The sequence below is a fragment of the Leptodactylus fuscus genome, chromosome 6 (genome assembly GCF_031893055.1).
Source record: "Leptodactylus fuscus isolate aLepFus1 chromosome 6, aLepFus1.hap2, whole genome shotgun sequence".
Classification (NCBI taxonomy): domain Eukaryota; kingdom Metazoa; phylum Chordata; class Amphibia; order Anura; family Leptodactylidae; genus Leptodactylus; species Leptodactylus fuscus.
The window spans coordinates 123,555,972-123,575,659 of NC_134270.1; the positions used below are offsets into that span (position 1 = coordinate 123,555,972).

The 19,688-nt window shown below is 39.2% G+C and overlaps 3 protein-coding genes across 3 annotated transcripts; 1 reads left to right on the forward strand and 2 right to left on the reverse strand.

Moving 5' to 3' along the window:
• Positions 1–3,114: 3,114 nt before the first annotated feature.
• On the reverse strand, positions 3,115–6,645 carry LOC142209350 (keratin, type I cytoskeletal 19-like). The gene is made up of 8 exons (XM_075278316.1): positions 6,062–6,645; positions 5,686–5,768; positions 5,379–5,535; positions 5,073–5,234; positions 4,300–4,425; positions 3,928–4,148; positions 3,753–3,787; positions 3,115–3,287 (listed from the first exon to the last, which is right to left on the reverse strand). The coding sequence occupies exons 1-8, from the start codon at positions 6,626–6,628 to the stop codon at positions 3,226–3,228; spliced, it is 1,413 nt and encodes a 470-aa protein (XP_075134417.1). The 5' UTR covers positions 6,629–6,645; the 3' UTR covers positions 3,115–3,225.
• Positions 6,646–7,587: 942 nt separating this feature from the next.
• LOC142209356 (keratin, type I cytoskeletal 19-like) lies at positions 7,588–11,826 on the reverse strand. Its single transcript, XM_075278324.1, has 8 exons — positions 11,309–11,826; positions 11,117–11,199; positions 10,804–10,960; positions 10,230–10,391; positions 10,019–10,144; positions 9,550–9,770; positions 8,638–8,678; positions 7,588–7,729 (listed from the first exon to the last, which is right to left on the reverse strand). The coding sequence occupies exons 1-8, from the start codon at positions 11,792–11,794 to the stop codon at positions 7,638–7,640; spliced, it is 1,368 nt and encodes a 455-aa protein (XP_075134425.1). The 5' UTR covers positions 11,795–11,826; the 3' UTR covers positions 7,588–7,637.
• A 3,517-nt stretch (positions 11,827–15,343) lies between these two features.
• Positions 15,344–18,643, forward strand: LOC142209354 (keratin, type I cytoskeletal 19-like). The gene is made up of 8 exons (XM_075278322.1): positions 15,344–15,919; positions 16,004–16,086; positions 16,170–16,326; positions 16,667–16,828; positions 17,020–17,145; positions 17,402–17,622; positions 17,736–17,770; positions 18,576–18,643. Exons 1-8 carry the CDS (start codon positions 15,344–15,346, stop codon positions 18,635–18,637), a joined length of 1,422 nt encoding a protein of 473 aa, XP_075134423.1. The 3' UTR covers positions 18,638–18,643.
• Positions 18,644–19,688: the final 1,045 nt, after the last annotated feature.

Here is a 19,688-nt window from a genome sequence, read left to right on the forward strand (position 1 = left end):
TGCTCTTTTCTCTCTACACAGCCCCCATTGGACAAACTATTGCCAGATTTGGCTTCATGTACCATCTTTATGCTGATGACACCCAATTATACACATCTTCCTGTGACATCACCCCTGCACTCATACAGAGCACCAGTGACTGTCTTTCTGCTGTCTCTAATATCATGTCCTCACTCTATCTGAAACTAAATCTCTCCAAGACTGAACTACTACTGTTTCCACCATCTAATAGATCTGTCCCTGATATATCCATTGCAGTCTCAGGCCTTACTATAACTCCTAGGCAGCAGGCCCGCTACCTCGGGGTCATGTTTGACGCAGACCTTTCCTTCACCCCTCATATTGAATCACTCGCACGTTCATGTCACCTCCACCTCAAAAATATCTCCAGAATACACATTTTCCTTATCAGAGTTACATTAATGACACTTATTGTCTCTCTGATTCATTCTCGCCTTGACTACTGTAACTCCTTACTAATCGGTCTTCCCTTCACTAAACTCTCCCCTCTACAATCTATTCTGAATGCAGTGGCCAGGCTCATCTATCAGGCTAGACGCTACAGCGATGCCTCTGATCTGTGCCAGTCGTTACATTGGCTGCCTATTCATTATAGAATAAAATATAAAGTTATCACCCTCATCCATAATGCCGCACCTCCATACATCTCCTCCCTCATCTCTGTCTAACACCAAACCCGCGCTCTCCGCTCACTCAATGACCTAACACTTACATCCTCTATTATCAGAACCTCCCACGCTCGTATACAAGACTTCTCCCGAGTTGCACCACTTCTCTGGAATGCTCTACCCCGGACAATCAGATTAACTCCCAATTTCTACAGTTTCAAACGCAAACTAAAGACGCATCTTTTCAGACAAGCCTATCACAATTTCTAACATAAACCCTTAACCCTCCTCTGTCCCCCGCTCCCACATTACCCCACATGATATGATGTCATCTCATGCTAACTTTATAGGTCCAAGCCACATGTTTCAGGACATGACTGGTGACGGCTCATACAGTTTTATGTTTGTGTAATGACAGTCACCTCTATTACAGAAGTGTCTGACCCCTGTATAAGTAATGCCGCCCCTGCTACCTCTTGTGTCACCCCCTCTACCTCATAGATTGTAAGCTCTTGCGAGCAGGGCCCTCAGTCCCATTGTGTGAAATGACGTTCTTTGTTATGTATCTGTCTGTAATTGAACCCTACAAATTGTACAGCGCTGCGGAATATGTTGGCGCAATATAAATAAAATTTATTATTATTATTATTATTATTAATAAACACTGAGCTACCGTGTTGCCCCTCGCTAAGATTCTGTCTATTGTCTAGCTGACTATGAAAATAATAAGAAAGTTCATGTACATAAGGAAGTAAGAAGGCAAACACATTTTTGTTGTTGTTTTCATTGCAAACATGGGGCAAGCTCTACAGTTGGTAATTCTGTTTGGATTTTTGTCACTTTTGAGGGCAAGAATAGCAGCGTGATGAAATGCTTAATGAGTATAAGTCTGTTGGTGACCACTTGTCTTCGTTTTATGCTAGCCTACTTAAGGAGCTACTGCATTACCTTAGTGTAAATGTGCCTGTGTTCTGGAAAACCCCTTAAAATAAATCCCATATACTAATGTTATTCTTTGTAATTATTAAGACTGATTAGAATCGGGAAGGTCACACTTGTATGAAAGTAGAAAAAATATCTACTTTTTTTTCAATATTTTTTATATGTTATTATGGCTGGCTCATTGTAATGAATAGTAATACATACATACATACATACATACATACATACATACATACACTCACCGACCACTTTATTAGGTACACCTGTCCAACTGCTCGTTAACACTTAATTTCTAATCAGCCAATCACATGGCGGCAACTCAGTGCATTTAGGCATGTAGATATGGTCAAGACAATCTCCTGCAGTTCAAACCGAGCATCAGTATGGGGAAGAAAGGTGATTTGAGTGCCTTTGAACGTGGCATGGTTGTTGGTGCCAGAAGGGCTGGTCTGAGTATTTCAGAAACTGCTGATCTACTGGGATTTTCACGCACAACCATCTCTAGGGTTTACAGAGAATGGTCCGAAAAAGAAAAAACATCCAGTGAGCGGCAGTTCTGTGGGCGGAAATGCGTTGTTGATGCCAGAGGTCAGAGGAGAATGGCCAGACTGGTTTGAGCTGATAGAAAGGCAACAATGACTCAAATAGCCACCCGTTACAACCAAGGTAGCCAGAAGAGCATCTCTGAACGCACAGTACGTCGAACTTTGAGGCAGATGGGCTACAGCAGCAGAAGACCACACCGGGTGCCACTCCTTTCAGCTAAGAACAGGAAACTGAGGCTACAATTTGCACAAGCTCATCGAAATTGGACAATTGAAGATTGGAAAAACGTTGCCTGGTCTGATGAGTCTCGATTTCTGCTGCGACATTCGGATGGTAGGGTCAGAATTTGGCGTCAACAACATGAAAGCATGGATCCATCCTGCCTTGTATCAACGGTTCAGGCTGGTGGTGGTGGTGTCATGGTGTGGGGAATATTTTCTTGGCACTCTTTGGGCCCCTTGGTACCAATTGAGCATTGTTGCAACGCCAAAGCCTACCTGAGTATTGTTGCTGACCATGTCCATCCCTTTATGACCACAATGTACCCAACATCTGATGGCTACTTTCAGCAGGATAATGCGCCATGTCATAAAGCTGGAATAATCTTAGACTGGTTTCTTGAACATGACAATGAGTTCACTGTACTCCAATGGCCTCCACAGTCACCAGATCTCAATCCAATAGAGCATCTTTGGGATGTGGTGGAACGGGAGATTCGCATCATGGATGTGCTGCCGACAAATCTGCGGCAACTGTGTGATGCCATCATGTCAATATGGACCAAAATCTCTGAGGAATGCTTCCAGCACCTTGTTGAATCTATGCCACGAAGAATTGAGGCAGTTCTGAAGGCAAAAGGGGGTCCAACCCGTTACTAGCATGGTGTACCTAATAAAGTGGCCGGTGAGTGTACATACATAGTAATTCAACACATTATTATTGCATGAGAAAAAAAAATCTTTATTGAAGTAAAGGACCCATAACAATGCTTAGAAGAAGAAGCAGCAAAGAATTTCAAGATGACTATATTAATATCGTGTCATCAGCCTTTGATATATAAGGATTATATGGCTTTGTAGTACAAGATGACCAGCCGTAAGGTGAGAAATTAACATTTGGTGTGGTGGCCGTGTTCAGGGGTGTGGATGATCTTCACGGAATGATGAGACACTGTAGAAGAAGCAAACAAAGAGTTAATATTTATCCTCAGTCAGTAGAGTGGTCATAGTCCCACCCGGCCTGGTGTTAGGACCTCTCTGCTACATAAGAAAACACACATTTTATAAATGACAACCTCCAGTTTTATCATATAAATCAGGAGGATACTATATTGATAACAAAAGGGGTGAAGTGAACTTCACATCTGTGTTGGTATCACAGATTTCCTGGAAAACATTCTTCAGCATTACATGACTGTTTTTCCAGTAAAATTGTGGTGAAGATGCCCCATCACAGACGCACCATATGTCACACACAGAGTCCTTATAGATCCATAATACTCATAGGGACAAATTGTTTAACTTACATGCTCTGATCAGATAGCTTTTGCCATGTGCATGAGGCTATGTCTACTAAGATGGCGCCAAGTGGAAAATCAGTGTGAAAAGGTGCCATGTAGTAACATTATAATCTTACCATCTTTTGGGCTGGAGAGGTGGTGCCCAGAAACACTGGAAAGGAGAAAACAGAATATAGTCTTAATCTAATAAAATGTTCACATTTTTGTAAAGGTTACACAAAAATCATATTATAACCTTCACAATTACTGTAGGTGTCACATCAAGTTTTGCAAAATAAATTTAACACATACTGGATGTCATGACCCTCAAGCAGGCGCTTGTATGTGGCGATTTCCATTTCCAGATGAGTTTTCTGGTCCATCAGGATCTTGTATTCATGGTTTTGACGTTCTAGGTCTGCACGAATCCGTGACAACTCAGACTCAACGTTGTTGATCAGGCATTGTAACTGGGAAAGTTGGGTGCCAAAAGTGGCCTCTGTCTCGGCCAATGTGCCTTCCAAAGCGGATTTCTGTTGCAAGAATTGAAAATAGGAATAGATCATGTTGTCTTGTATTGGACTTTCAGGTACACTATTGTGTCAGAATCCGGGCCTACAAGAGGATCTTCTGGTAATTTGGCCAATCCAACTGTATCAAATTTTGATATGAAGCCTCACTTACCATGCTCAGCTGGCTCTGTAGTTCAATCTCAAGGGTCTGAACATTGCGTCTTAGTTCAATGACCTCAGTTTGGACAGATTGTAGTTGTTCAGAACCAGATGCCATCTCACGGTTTAGTTCTTCACTCTGGTAAATGTAATACCATAGAATGTTGTGAAAACTATGAAAACTATAGAAAACATTAAAGTAGAGAACTGAAGCTGTATATGTTTTAATGAGGTAGAAATGTTTGGAACCATTATGAAGAAACACATGGCAATGTACAGTGTAATGAGGAAGATTCATTGAGACTTGATGATTCGTGCATCATTAGAGGATTCGCCTTACTTATTATGGGGTGGAGGCTACTGGTCTGCACTGTAAATGATGAATAAGGTAGAGCCAATGGCCCCACTTACAGCATGCCCTACTCACTCCCCACCATTCGGGAAAGTGGTGAGATTGGCAAAAAAATTGCATTTGTAACAACTTACAAACCTGTATTATGTGATTATTTTTTAAAACTGGTGTAGATTCTTAAAAAATGCCCCAATGTGTTTTATTTTTCAGACCAGAAACTGTAAATGAATCCAGTTAATATTTGTACCACACAATGGCACTATAAAGTATAGGGATTTGTTGTGTCTTCATGGAGGTATTTTGTCTTAAGAGCACACCATGGGCTTGTAATGGATGCAATGGGAACATGCTACATTTATATTGTAATATTTAGCAGACTTATGTCTCTTCTCATTCTGTATGTTTGACAAATGGTAAACTTAAGAAAAACTTACTCTTTGGAGGAACATGCTCTCGACTTCCCTCATATTCCTTTCCATCAGGTTTTCATATTGTTGACGTATTTCAGACAATACTCTGTTCAGATCCACTGAAGGAGCAGCATCAACCTCTACATTGACTCTGGCACCCAACTGAGCACGCAGAGAATTCACCTCCTACAAAGAAATATAGATACTGATTGACACAAAATTCACGTTTCTATTTTCAGCTTAGTTGTATCTTCCTACAAAGTTACTGTTATATTGCAAAAAGTATATAGGGTTATTCTTAGGATTTCAATGAAAGCTAAAAGTAATAACCTCCTCATGGTTCCTCTTCATCTGCAGAAGTTCCTCCTGAAGGTTTTGGACTTGACTCTCCAAGTCACATACCTCCCTATTCAGCTCTTCTAGGACTCGGCGCAAGCCATTAACATCAGACTCAACATTGTTTCTAAGTCTTTGCTCCATTTCATACCTAAAGATAAACACAAAGGTGGTCCAATATAAAGAAGGATTAGGTTGACCATAGAATTATACATAGAATTATACCATAGAATACAGTATTTCAGCCAACAAATGATAGACCATAGTTGACTAGTTACTCTATTGTGTTGATGTAACATACTTATTCTTGAAGTCATCTGCAGCTAGTCTGGCATTGTCGATTTGCAGCACAATTCTGGCATTTTCAATAGTAGCAGAAGATATCTAAATAAAAGAGAGAAAATCGTGATAGATTATCTAGTCGGACACTTATAGAATTCACAGGCTTGTCATCTGAATCTATAATCTAATGGTAATATTGTCAATTAAGATGTTGTGTTCAATTCTCCCTCTATAGAGCTGATACCAATAAATGCCTCTATTCGTATAAAAACTGGAATACATATATATATATATATATATATATATATATATATATATATATATTTGCTTAATATTGTGATTATATTGTATTATTCTTCTATTTCTCATAAAAGTCATATATCCTTGATACTCACCTGCCCTTGAAGCTCCTGAATGGTTCTAAAGTAGCAGCTAAAATCAGGCAATGTACTAGGTTGGTTCTTGTCGTACCACTCTCTTATATTCCTCTCCAGCTGGGCATTTTCTTGTTCTAAGGATCGAACCTTTTCAAGGTAGGAAGCCAATCGATCATTTAGATGTTGCATGGTTTCTTTCTCATTGACATTTAAGAAGCCTTCACCTTTCCAAGCACTGCGGCCTCCACAGTTGCTAAAATGGCTGCTGTGACCATGCATACTTCCAAATCCATATCCATGGCCTATAGAAGTATGTTTGGAAACAGATATTCCTTTTCCTCCGCAGCCTCCATGAACACTTGGGGTTCTATAGTGACCTCCATGATGGGAAAGGCTTGAACTTCCATGATGTACTTTCTGGAATCCTCCATGAAGAGATCCATGAGATGGTCCATGATGAGAAATTTTATGAGAATCTCCATGATGCACTTTATGGTGCAGAGTTGAGATATGGCTGGTGATCTTATGGCTGGTCCCCTTGAGGGATCCAGCGGTAGAATGGATTGGCTTGATACAGTGGCTCATGTTGAGAGAACTTTGAGAATCAGCCTACACAACAGCTATGAAAACCCAAGGACAAGTGCTCATTTTATAATACGGACAAGGGGTGTTGCAAAAATCAAAATGCTTTACAAGCATCATGTTTTGTTTCATTTAGCTGTTGATGTGATTTATATTGAAGACATTTGTATAATTGCTTAAGAAAGATCATAAGCAAGGTGGAAATAGTGACAAGTTTACTGCTGTGCAGTGCAACAGCGTTATATTCACCACACCTATGGAGCTAGAACAAAGGACTGGATGTCAGCATTATGGCTACATGAAAGGCTGTCTGTGGACATTGATGTCTTTAAATATACTGTGAAACCAATTGCATTGACATTGATAATTTAAAGGGGTTTCCCACTTTGTTAACGCAGCCTTTAATTGTATCATGGAACCATAGACCCTTTTATATAATATTGTACAACCCCTTTAACTGTATTCAGTGAATATAATATTATAGAACATATATATAGTACAACAATGTGCAGTAAGCAGAAAAAACTTTATTTATGAAGTGTGAAAAGAATGAATGGTGGTGATATACAGTAATACAGAGCATATATGGTAATATTAGTGAAGTATAACATAAGTAATATAGTCTAAAGCATACAGCCAAACTGTAGGCCATAGATCGCAACACTATAGCCCCAGGCAGAAATATTCATTCTGAAAAATTAGCAAATCAATTTACTAATATACAGTAATGTAACTACTGCCGGTCTCTTGTCTGTGTAGTCAACCAAGTCAATTGCTCAATACTGTAAAGGAATATTACTGAAATTAGGAAGAAGACATCATAAAGAATTTTCTTAGCCGTGAAGATTGCACAATGGTTTCCCTTTACAATTTTTCACTTTAACCCAAAACAAGCTCTAAACAAGTAAACTTCACCCTACAAATACACTAACACAAATAATTGCTATCTCCATTATTTCCGGGGTTTCACTTTGTTCTATGCTGCGTCCTCGGGAATGGATGATCACTTGGCTTAGTGATGTTCTTTGCTTTGGTGGCTTTGGTGGCTTTTTCCATGGTCAGCTTCATGAGAGCTGGCGTGATGTTTTGAGAGGGTTAGTGATACTGCAATGAGAATGGATGAGTTTTTTTTAAAATCAAGGTAATGTCACAGTCATCAAGGTATATCTATAGGAGTTTGATGAAGTAGCAGTTGTGGGGTGTGAAGAGGGGATGGAGCAAAGCTTGTCTGCCATGTAAAAATATACCACTATTATAAATGGGACATGGCAGGTGGCAGGGGCACTTTTGTGGGGCCGATGAGCTGCAAGATATCCCTCTGATGGCCAATATATGATCAGTGGTGTTAAGTTTTCAATAGTTACCATTAAGCTTGATCTATGATGGTGGGTATGAAAGGTGAATCTTAAAGAAGACCTTTCACCACCTTCACTGAGTTTTTTTCATCCTTTAATAGATATATTAAAGGATATACTAACTAGACTCTCTAATGTCAAGTGGGTGGTGTCAGACATGAGCCTTGTCTGTATCTGAATGGAGCTTTGAGTCTGAGAGCTTGCCTTCTCCTGCCTGACCCCACCCACTTGACATTACAGAGTCTAGTTAGCATATCAGGCACAGAAAATAACTGATTACTAGAGATGGTAAACTTAGAGATATTATTTAACTGTGCTGGAAGGGACTTTATAACTTACATGCAAAAATGCTTAAAATTAATATGAACTGAATGCAAAGGGGTGAAATATGTATGAATTTGTTACAAAATGCCACTTTAGATGCATCCCCAAGTGTTCGCAAAGGTGGTCCCCAACTGTTCCAAGTTTGTGGATTCATATTACAAGTATACCTTTAAGTGATTAATTCATAGTATGTGCCATAGCTGGGTTTATATTTTTGCTACCTAAAGGTTGCCTATAAGGAAAGGCTAAGGTAAGTTTCAGATACAGGGATTCTGTGTTTATATACTGTGAAATCATTGACTTTTTTTCATATGATATGACTGTGTTACTTACATTCTTTGCTGATCTTATCTTGATGGCGATGGTCTGGCATGCTGCAAAATAATATATTTAAATTCATTAAGGGTATACAAAAACAAAGAGAATACAAAGATTACCCTAACCATTTCTCATATCTAGCCAAACCCCCAACATGTCACATTTTATTGATTTCACAAAGAGAGGGAAGGCAGGAAGGAAGACCATGATATAAAAGGAAAAAGAGAAAACTCCTCTGAGTTTGGTAAGCTTAAAGTTAATTGTATCCTAGATGATGCAGCTTCAGCCTTCTCCTCTGCCTCCTGCTTTTAAGAGATTTCTCCCTGTGCTTACAAGCAGGAGGTAAGTGTGAAGCTGATTCTCATAGAATACACTTGATATTGCACAATACAATAGTTACCTCTCTCTGAGATCTAGAACTTGCTGCCTAAATGACCAGTAAGTGCTATGAGATGGAACTCTGCACCCTCTTCCTTTGAAGAGAAATAGGCATAATGGGAAATATAGGCTGCAGGGTTTGACTACAAGGGATACACAAGAGCCTCCACATTTTTCATTGATAATAGTCTATGTTGCACTATATAGGGAAATAAAGAAGTGCTTATAGAAAGACTGGCATTGAGAAACAATAACAGAGAGTTGCAAGCCTAAAGTGCCCCTAACAATGTAATGTAAAGTATAATAATGTTTCTCCTATAGTATAGTGCACATGATATACCACATGTATTGCCAGTACATCTTGAACTACTACAGAAATTCTCTCTATGGAATATCTTAAAATCATGATCTTTTACATCAGTATCTGTACATCAGTACTGTACATTTTACATTCTATGGTAATATTTGATCAATGTCTTCTTTATTGGCTCTATCTTTCAGGCAGAATATTTATTACTATCACAATAACATTAAAAAAAATTAACATACTGGATGTCTTGTTCTTCAAGCAGTCTTTTGTATGTGGTGATCTCCATCTCTAGATAGGTGGTTTGGTCCATAAGAATCTTGTACTCATGGATCTGACGTTCTAGTTCTGACCGTATCTTGGACAGCTGATCTTCTACATTGTCAATCAGGCTTTGAAGATGGGAAAGCTGGGAGCTAAATGTTGCTTCAGTCTCTGCCAAGGAGCCCTCAAGAGCTGATTTCTGTAGTCACATGAAGAAATTTCAGTGAAATGTTTATACCTGTTTGTAGTCAAGTAGAACTTTTTTATTAATCCACCAGATCTTGAAGTTGCAATTAAACCTTAAGGTGGCCAAGCAAAATTGTATTGAATATACTGTTCAGAAGGGTTGTTCTTTCTAAGTAAGAGAATTTTATATATATACAATACAAGCAAATTGATCTAGTACATAGTATTCTATTACATTTACTAAGGAACTGATATATGTACCATGCTGAGTTGACTTTGCAGCTCAATCTCCAGGGTCTGCAGACATCGCTTCAGGTCAATAACCTCAGTTTGGACTGACTGTAGTTGTTCAGACCCAGATGCCACCTGGCGGTTCAGTTCTTCACTCTATATGAAAAGTCATATGAAGTCACAAAGTACACAGTAAGAGAAGAAGACATATATACCAAGTTGAGTAAATCCATCAATTTACCCTAGCAAGGAACATGCTCTCAACTTCCTTCAGGTTCCTCTCCATCAAGTTTTCATATTGCTCTCGAATTTCAGACAAGACTCTGTTGAGGTCCACGGATGGTGCAGCATCCACTTGCACATTGATCCTGGCACCCAGCTGTGTGCGCAGAGCAGTAATGTCCTTCCAAGACACAAGGCAAAGAAATGTTATTTATGAAAGATGCTAGAAGTGTAGGGAATCAAGCCAACTTTCCTCAGATTCAGAGGCAATTTTTACACAAGGCTTACCTACTTGAATGAATGTGAACCCGCCAACAGTTTGTTTAGAAAACACTAAAAGCACAAACCACTGCTTACTTCCAAGTCCCAAACTTTTTGGTTGTTATGTAACCATAGCCATCAAAGGCTTCTACATGGTCTAGAATAGAAAAATTGGGCATTTCTAGAAATATTCCCATTCAGGTAAGTGAAATTTTGGAAACTTACATATTGTCATAGTCTGTTGGAAAGCTCAAATTCCATTTTAAGGGAACACTTTATGGGTAAATAGTCATTGAATATAGTGTACAATAGGTATATAGAATGGAATTTACCTCTTCTTGGTGTTTCTTCATCTGAAGCAATTCATCCTGCAGACTTTGCAGTTGCATCTCCAGGTCTGCTCTCTCCATATTTAGGCCTTCAAGGATTTTGCGCAGTCCATTTAAGTCAGCCTCAACAAAGTTTCTCAATCTAACCTCAATCTCATATCTTGGGGAAAGGAGATGGAAACAATTGGAAAAAGTCTTATGTACATAGGTACTTACAGTATATAAAATAAGACTGCCATAGTATAAACTATTACAACAATTTGGCCACATATCATTGGTATCATTTAGTCTTTTATTACTATCTGATTTAACCTACTTGTTCTTGAAGTCATCGGCAGCTAGTCTTGCATTGTCAATCTGAAGGACAATCCTGGCATTTTCGACAGATGCTGCTGAGATCTATTGAAAGAAAAAATAACCAAGCTGTTTGCAATGCAAATCATATTGATCATATTAAGCAAGCCCAATAGCCTTAAAGAATTTTTTTCAGATACTACTAGTGTCATACCTTAACTTGAAGTTCTTCGATGGTCTTGTGGTAATGCTGAGAATCAGGTAGTGATGTATGAGCATTTTTCTCGTACCACTCACAAATCTTCTTCTCAAGTTGGGTATTTTCTTCTTCCAGAGAACGGACCTTTTCAAGGTAAGTAGCAAGGCGGTCATTCAAAAGTTGCATTGTTTCCTTCTCATTGACATTGAAAAATCCCTCATTCTTCCAGCCATGGCTTTCAAGACTATGACCACTGTGTCCACTTCCATAGCTACTTCCATGAGTGAAAGAAGAGTGTTTGGAGAAGACAATGGGCTTAATTGGTCCACTATGAGAATTATGAGAGACATGGTGAGCTTTATGGAATCCTCCAAAATGAGAGCCTCCATGATGAAGAGATGGAATATGGCTAGGGAGTTTTGGAGAGTGACCTCCAAGATGAACACTTGGCTTAAAGTGTCCGGAAAGAGAACTGGTCTGTTTGTGCTGGTTGTGGCTCATGTTGATGAAGTTGGGTTCTTGAGCTTGGTTGGATCTCAATGTATCTTCCTCAGAAGAGAAGTCGATGTCTTGCTGTGTACAGGTCCCTCTTTATATAGTATGAACACTATGGGGTGTTGAAAGTGATGTTTAATTTGTTTACAATTATTCAGATTCTCAGCCCTTTCTTGTCAGCATCTTACTGAAAATGACTAGAATTATGGTCTATTTGGCTATTTCAGAACATCAGTAGAATAGAGTCATGACCAGCAATGGCTGTCATCAGTTGTACTTGTCATCAGTTCTAATTATCCTTAAGCTTAATTATTTCAAATGGCAAAAAGGAAATTACTGACCCACCCAATTGGTTTCAACATTTAGTGCATCAAAGCAGGTTTCATTCATACATCACTTGTGGCTGCTGATCCCAAAAATCTCTTTTAACAATTTGAGCCAATGATGGATACAATAAATAGCTGTAACAAATTGTATTTGTATAAGTATCTATATACTATCTAAACTTTAAAGAGATGCGTGGTATAAAGTCCTGTATATTGTTACACTGGTAATATTGGTAGGACACAGAGGCATAGCTAGCGGGGGGATAGAGGGGGTGACTTTCCCGGGCCCACTAACTCTGTGGGGCCGACCTAGGGGGCCGCCATTATTACATAGTTTATTTCTGCAGTCACCCATATAGTTAAAATGTATCCTGCAGCTTCACAGTCTTGTAAACCGCAAGCCAATACACGCCTGCTGTTTGCAATACCCCAAGACAACAGACGGATGTCTGCTTCTTGGCACAGGCGGCGTGATGACGTCACATCATCGTGCCTCCTGCGCTGAGACACAGACGTCCTGTTGTGGACAGGGATCAGGTGGCGGCTCCATTCATCAGGATCGCAGGTAGGTAAATATAACTTTTTTTAAGGCACAGTTATGGGTATATTAATAGTATAAGGGGTGGTTAGGAGGGGAGTTATAATGATAAAGGGAAGGCTTATTAGGGGGCATTATGACGATGGGAGTCAATTATATAAGGGGCATTTGGAACATAAGGGGGGTCGTTTATATAAGTTTTATTATGGGGTATTATGAATACAAGGTAGGAGGTAATTTATATAAGGGGCCATTAGGGGGCATCATTTATATTAGAAGGCATTATGAACATAAGGGGGTGGTCATTTATATAAGGGGTGAAGTATTTATGTCGTGGGAATCATGGGCATAATATAAGGGGGGCAATTAATTTAACTAAAGTGACACTTGGACTTTGTTAAGACTAAGTTCCCATGTAGCAGACTACAGCAAAAAAAAAAGCGCTGTAGAAAAAACATGACAGTAACATTGTGTTTTCTTCTTACAGCACTTTTCATAGAAGGTCTGCTGAGGTTTCCCTTGTGGACTTTCTGTTTTCAACACACCTATATGGAAACCGCCAACATTTCTATGCTGCGATTTCCAAAACTGCAACGCTTTTGGAAATCACAGTGTGTATGCTGCATGTATTTTTACACAATGTGTTGATGGGATTTACTAGAATGCCATGGTTTTTCACCATGCATTTTCACCACGTGGGGCCCCCTTACCACCCTCACTTTGCAGTAAAATATACGTAGCGGATACACTGCAATTTTCAAAACAGTCGCAGTTTTGGAAATTGCAGCATGTCAATTATACCTATAGAAACTCCAGTTATTATATCCCAGTTATATCTCTATAGATATAATTGATACAGATAGTCCGCAGAGGAAACTTCTTTGAATTTTATGTGCAAAGCACTGCAGGAAGAACTGTAATGTGTCACCGCCGCGGTTTTTCCCGCAGATCTTTTTAGCTGCAGAACGCCACATAGGGCCTTAGCCTTAAGGCGTTTTCCATTTCATTTTTATTGATGATCTATCCTCAGAATAGATCATCAATAAGAGATCAGTGACACCCCACTGCTCAGCCGTATGAAGGGGCTATGGCATCTGTTTATATCACACACTGTCTGTTTATAGTGACCGTGTGGTGTCACATAGATTACTGTCTTGTCACATAGATGTGCATAGGATCAATTACATTACAAGGCTATGAAATGAATGACACTGTGTAAACAGAGAAGGGGTCACTGTGCTTACACAGGTACCACGAGTCATTCAGACAGCTGATCCTGGGGGTCCCGGGTATTGGAACCCCACAATTTTTTTTTACCTTTTTATTGGAACTTTACAGGCACTGGAATAAATGGTCATGGCTGTCCAGATTAAAGAGACAGGGAATGTGAACGATTAGTCAGAGACATCACCTGTAAGTCACTAAATGTAACTGCACTGTATTGTATTCACCTAAATCATTTGCTATATACCACTATACATTCACCATATACTGGTAGTTTCGGTATATGAACGTATTCAAATTGGGGGCCCATTTGGTCATGTTCATCCCCTTCCCTGTGCTGAACCCTCTGGTAGGACATGAAGTTTCTTGAGGAACCAGTAAAGTCTAACTACTATTTTTTCTAGAAACCAATCTGTGTTCCAGGATCTCCAGGTTCTCCCCCAATAGCAAATGCCTGGGAGAAAGAGGGACTGAAGATGTTGAAATTTCAATGTGCCTGCTCCTTTGTACCTGTGAAAATTGAGCCATCACCAAATCTACTGTATCTCATAGGGATTTATTCCCTTCTACCCAGTAAAATAAATATACACCCAGGGCAAGAGGAAAAACTGTCAGCGAAGCTAAAAAGTGGCTGCTATTAATGTTAATTTCTCTTACTTGTATAGCGCCAACATATTCTGCAGCGCTTTATAGACATTTTCAGCTACTGTCCCATATAGGGCTCATAATCTAAATTTCCTATCAGTCTTTCTTTGGAATGAGGGAGAAAACCCACACAAACACGGAGAGAACACTACATATGCTGCTGTCTCATGTGTATGGCCAGGTTATACACATTATACAAGTTATAGAAGTCCCAAAAATGTTGCTAGGTTCACCGTTCCTTTAGTGGTTTGTTAGACCCCGTCCTCTTTCCTCAGTTTACTTGTCTCCTTACAAGTCATGGCCTCCTTTCTCCACGTTCCCTATACCAGCATTAGAAAACTGACATTTTGGTTTTGAGAAGTGTCCAGAGAAGGGTCAATGAAAAAGACATTTTCAAGGCATTTTTCATCTTATAGTACTGGGATCTTGGTCTCAATGGCACTATAGAAACAAATTCAAGTTACAATGTAGTTCCTATTTCTTTTTGACTAGCACTGCCATTGTCAGGGTGGAGGATGCATGGGTCCTTTCATCTGAAGGTCAAATATGGAAGAATAATTAATTGTAAGAAGTTTCATAACTATTTAATGATTTATATACAGCTCACAAAATGTTTAATGTTAAATCCTTCAACAAAGCATATAAAACAGATGAATGCCTAGTCTGTTGTGTATTCATGTAATAAAAATTAGTTTTATGTAACCCTCCCAGTCTTCCCTATATAAGGGACCAAGACAGATCCAGAAAATACTCAGAAGAGCATTCAGTAAGACTGATATCATTTAATTCCTAGTCTTCTATACCTTCTCATATTCTGTCATCATGAGCCACAGTGTATATTCATCTTCTGGATCCCACCATGGAAGGTGCCATATTGGCAGTCAGTTACCTAGGATCTCAAACCATGTCTATGGTGCCCATCATGGAAAATCCCACAAGATCCATCAAGGAAGTTCCCACACTTCTCACCATGTTGGATCCAACATTTCTCACCATGGATATTCCCACAAAGTCCATTATGGTGGAGGCTTGCATCTCTCACATCATGGAAGTTCACATAAAGTCCATCATGTAGGCCATTATAGTCCAAGTGTTCATGGAGGATCAGGAGGCAAAGGAATCACTATCTCCCACAGCATTCATAGTGGTCACCATAGCCATAGTAGTCACCATAGTCATGGAAAATCCCACAGCTCTGGCCTATTTAGTGTCAATGAAAAAGAAACCATGCAGCATCTGAATGATCGCCTAGCCTCCTATTTGGATAAAGTTAGCTCTCTAGAGCGACAAAATGCCCAACTGGAGGGAAATATCCGTGAGTGGTATGAGAGGAATCAACCCAGTACTCTACCAGACTTCAGCTCCTACTTCAGGACTATCCAGGAGCTACAAAGCCAGGTAAAAGAATAAATACAATGTACAATGAAGTCTATGGGTAACTGTTTACTAAATATGTTTGTCAATTGTTTCAATTTTCTGCAGATTTCCTCAGCAAGTATAGAAAATGCCCGTATTGTACTACAAATAGACAATGCACGCCTGGCAGCAGATGACTTCAGAAACAAGTAAGTTATGAATACAATAATGTTTAAGAAGTAGAAGATCACAGAAAGGAAAACAAATTTTATTTTAATTCTCATATCTTAAGGTTTGAAATGGAACGACAGTTAAGGAACTCTGTAGAGGCTGATGTAAACGGCTTGAGAACACAGCTAGAGGAACTGAAGCGGGAGATATGTACCCTGGATAGTCAGGTTCAAAACCTTCAAGAAGAATTGCAGCAGATGAAGAGAAACCATAATGAGGTAAAATACTTGTTTTATGATCCAAAGTTTATAGTTATTTCCTAAAGAACATCATGGGAAAAGTCATATAAACTATAAAGTTCTACAGAAGAAGACTCTGGTGAACCACTTCGGTAAATGCTACATAATATATTGCTGTAACTACTCCTTGATCCTCAATGTAAAGTTATTGTCATAAATTGACTTTCCTGTATATGCATCAACATTCAATTTATACAAAACTCTATGAAGAACAATCAACTTTAGGAGCCAACAGTGATGTGTTGAACCTAAACCAGAACCTAAAGTAGTAACTTCATTGCTAGGAGTATATATAACACCATAACTTCTTTATTCACAGGAAGTGAACTCCCTAAGAGCTCAGTTGGGGGCCAGAATCAATGTAGAGGTTGATGCAGCTCCATCTGCAGATCTGAACAGAACTTTGTCCGAGATAAGGCAGCAATATGAAAATCTAATGGAAAGGAATCTAAGAGAAGTAGAGGCAATGTTCCGGCAAAGGGTACGTTTTTCAAAAAAATTGCCTATGTCAAGATGAAGGTTTGGGACTGCCAATGGGTATATAGTAACAGTCTTTGAACTACCATATATTCCATTGTTGACCTATACCTGCCACTTAAAGTAGCTTGCCTATATTTCTATGATTTGTTGTTGCAACTTCCAATCATAAGTTAATTTTTTCCATTTATAAAGACAGAAGATCTGAACAGAGAGGTTGCATCGGGCTCTGAACAACTACAATCTGTCCAGACTGAAGTCATTGACCTGAGACGTAAAATTCAAACCTTGGAGATTGAACTACAAAGCCAGTTGAGCATGGTAAGTTTATTTCCAGATGGGCTGATCATACTGTAGAACATTAAGGAGCTTGGCATCCACAGCTGTAACATCTAGAACCTTAAGGCAAAATCTATACCGAGTTGACCCACCCCATACCTACAGCGAACCATTTATAAAACTGGTATTGTATTATAGAGCCTCACATAACTTTCTCCCTGGTCAGGCCACATATTCCATAAACTATGTTTGACCTTATTCTACATTTTTAACTAATGCTTTCTTAATATCATTCTAGAAATCTGCTTTGGAGGGCACATTAGCAGAGACAGAGGCTACCTTTGGATCCCAGCTTGCCCAGCTACAAAATCTCATCAACAACGTAGAATCCCAACTGACTCAAATCCGATCTGATCTAGAACGTCAAAATCATGAGTACAAAATCCTCATGGACCAAAAGACCCACCTGGAGATGGAAATTGCCACTTACAAACGCCTGCTTGAAGGTCACAATATCCAGTAGGTATTCACAGGCAGATATTCGGTCAGATGATCTTTGAGAATGATTATGACAATGTATCATATGATATAAAAATCGTAGCTTACATTTACACTAATATTTTATTTTTCAGTGCATCAGATCATCATGTTTCAATGGCCAAACATGGTATGTAGCCTGTCTTTTCATGCCTTTCATTATGTTGGCACTTTTTGTCACTAAGGACAGATAGATGGGTCTGGTATTTTTTTCCCCATGTCTTTTAGATGACTTTTGAGCAGAAGCATTCCGTGATTTCATTTATTATTTGCCATTTATAATACTGATGTTTTCTTATGAAGTAGATGGATCGCATCCAATAGGTTTTTTGCCACCTAGTTATGGGTAGGACCAGTTTGGGTTTTCTCTATACAGGCCTTATATCAAGCACTCTACTGTTTTGTCTGCAGCCTACCATTGTCTTTCTCTCTCAATGCTTCATCCATTGCCCAACCTCTTGTGTAGCCCCTTTTTCTGGGACTCTCTTCTTTATTCTGCTAGGTTCCTCATCACTGTTCTAAGTCTGCCTTATAATCTATCCTCCAATTTTATGTTACTACAGTATATTGTTAAATCTGCCAAACTCTCCTGTTTTAGTAGGGTAGGAAATTTATTATAGGCGGAAGTCCCACGTTGCAGAAATGCTGCTTTTGTGTTGCAGATTTTGCTGTAGTTTTTTGAGCCAAACCCAGGGGAATTGGAACTATCTAAGAACATTATACTATTCCCTTTTGCTCAATCCACGCCTGACGTTAGCTCAACCGTAACAAAATCTGCACTAAGAAAGCTGCATTTCCACAACGTGGGGCTTCAGCCTTACTGTGCCTTGTTTCCATACATCTTCAGTTTGCTACTGCATGTTATATAGCTCCATTTCATATAACAGTTTGACCTTGTATAGTCTAAAGGATATCTCTTTTTATCTTCTTTCCAGGGTCTCACCACCACTCAGTGAAGACTCACCATGCCATAAGCCATGTACATAGCAAATGCTAATCGACCAGCTCCTTGGAAGAGAAGTCATAGAAGACAGAAATATCTTCTCATTCTTGATTAATTTCTTTCTATATCCTATATAGCTTTCCTAAACTGACTTTTAAATCGACATAGGACATGAATGAGATATGCGGAGCTTCATAGGCTACAGACGCAGACATTTCAGAGTAGATGTAGGGCCAGAAGGTGGTACGAAATATCTAATCTCGTAAAGAGTTTTTGGCTGCAATTTGTTATAGTAGATGAAAAACATAGAACCTGGACCAGATCATGGTTGGCAGAGGAACCCTAACAAAATATTTGGCAAGGAACGCCTCCCACATAGTATAGTATGTGACTAATTCATTTTAATGGGTTTGCATTCCTTACATATCACCGATTTGATTTCTCCTTCAGACAACAAGCTGCCACCATTGTCTGGAACAGACTTACTTTTCTCTCCCCATTAAAGCACATGCACATAGCCGAGTGTGCGTGTTTATAGTTCATTCAGTTGTCTGCCATTATATTTGTATGGGTACCTTTATTGTGCTGTTAGCTGCAGAGTATGGCTCACTTTTTATAGATACTGTAGTTCCAAAGTATTCGCCCATATGGACTGCATTATTTGTTTCCAGTATGTTACATGAATTAGAGTTAACATGTGTATGCATTCTTTAGCTTACACAGATGAATGATGGCATATACATAGTCCTTACATAAGGCTTGTTATATGGAGTATGATGCTGATATTTTCCACTGCTATATGGCACTAGGTGATCTACTGCAATGACTGTTGTCTATGTTGAAGACATGATTCTTATGTCCATTATATGTTGTACTTTTCAATAAACTTTTCTGTTTCATGCAAGTCACTATCATGTTTTACTTTTCAATGTATATAAACCAAGTAAAATAATATAATCAATATTTCAACATGATAATGGACCATTCGCATTCAGAAATACAGTATTATACAGAGCAGTGGTTCTCAAGGCACGGTACGTGTACCCCTGGTGGTCCGTAGAGCCACCCAGAGTATAATTGTAGTTTGTGGGTAACAAGCCCCCCA

Bases quoted from the DNA above. Each gene is read 5' to 3' on its own strand.
- LOC142209356 (XM_075278324.1), bottom strand. From the start codon at position 11,794: ATGAGCCACAACCAGCACAAACAGACCAGTTCTCTTTCCGGACACTTT. The intron at 10,392-10,803 runs GTAAATTCCATT...GTGTCTTGGAAG, and splicing joins TGAAGAAACACCAAGAAGAG to GACATTACTGCTCTGCGCAC. The intron at 8,679-9,549 runs GTATGTTAATTT...ATTATTTTGCAG, and splicing joins CTTGAAGAACAAGACATCCA to CATGCCAGACCATCGCCATC.
- LOC142209350 (XM_075278316.1), bottom strand. From the start codon at position 6,628: ATGAGCCACTGTATCAAGCCAATCCATTCTACCGCTGGATCCCTCAAG. The intron at 5,536-5,685 runs GTATGTTACATC...GTTTATCTTTAG, and splicing joins GCAGATGACTTCAAGAATAA to GTATGAAATGGAGCAAAGAC. The intron at 3,788-3,927 runs GTATGTGTTAAA...TCTCCTTTCCAG, and splicing joins CTTGAGGGTCATGACATCCA to TGTTTCTGGGCACCACCTCT.
- LOC142209354 (XM_075278322.1), top strand. From the start codon at position 15,344: ATGAGCCACAGTGTATATTCATCTTCTGGATCCCACCATGGAAGGTGC. The intron at 16,087-16,169 runs GTAAGTTATGAA...TCATATCTTAAG, and splicing joins GCAGATGACTTCAGAAACAA to GTTTGAAATGGAACGACAGT. The intron at 17,146-17,401 runs GTAAGTTTATTT...ATATCATTCTAG, and splicing joins TACAAAGCCAGTTGAGCATG to AAATCTGCTTTGGAGGGCAC.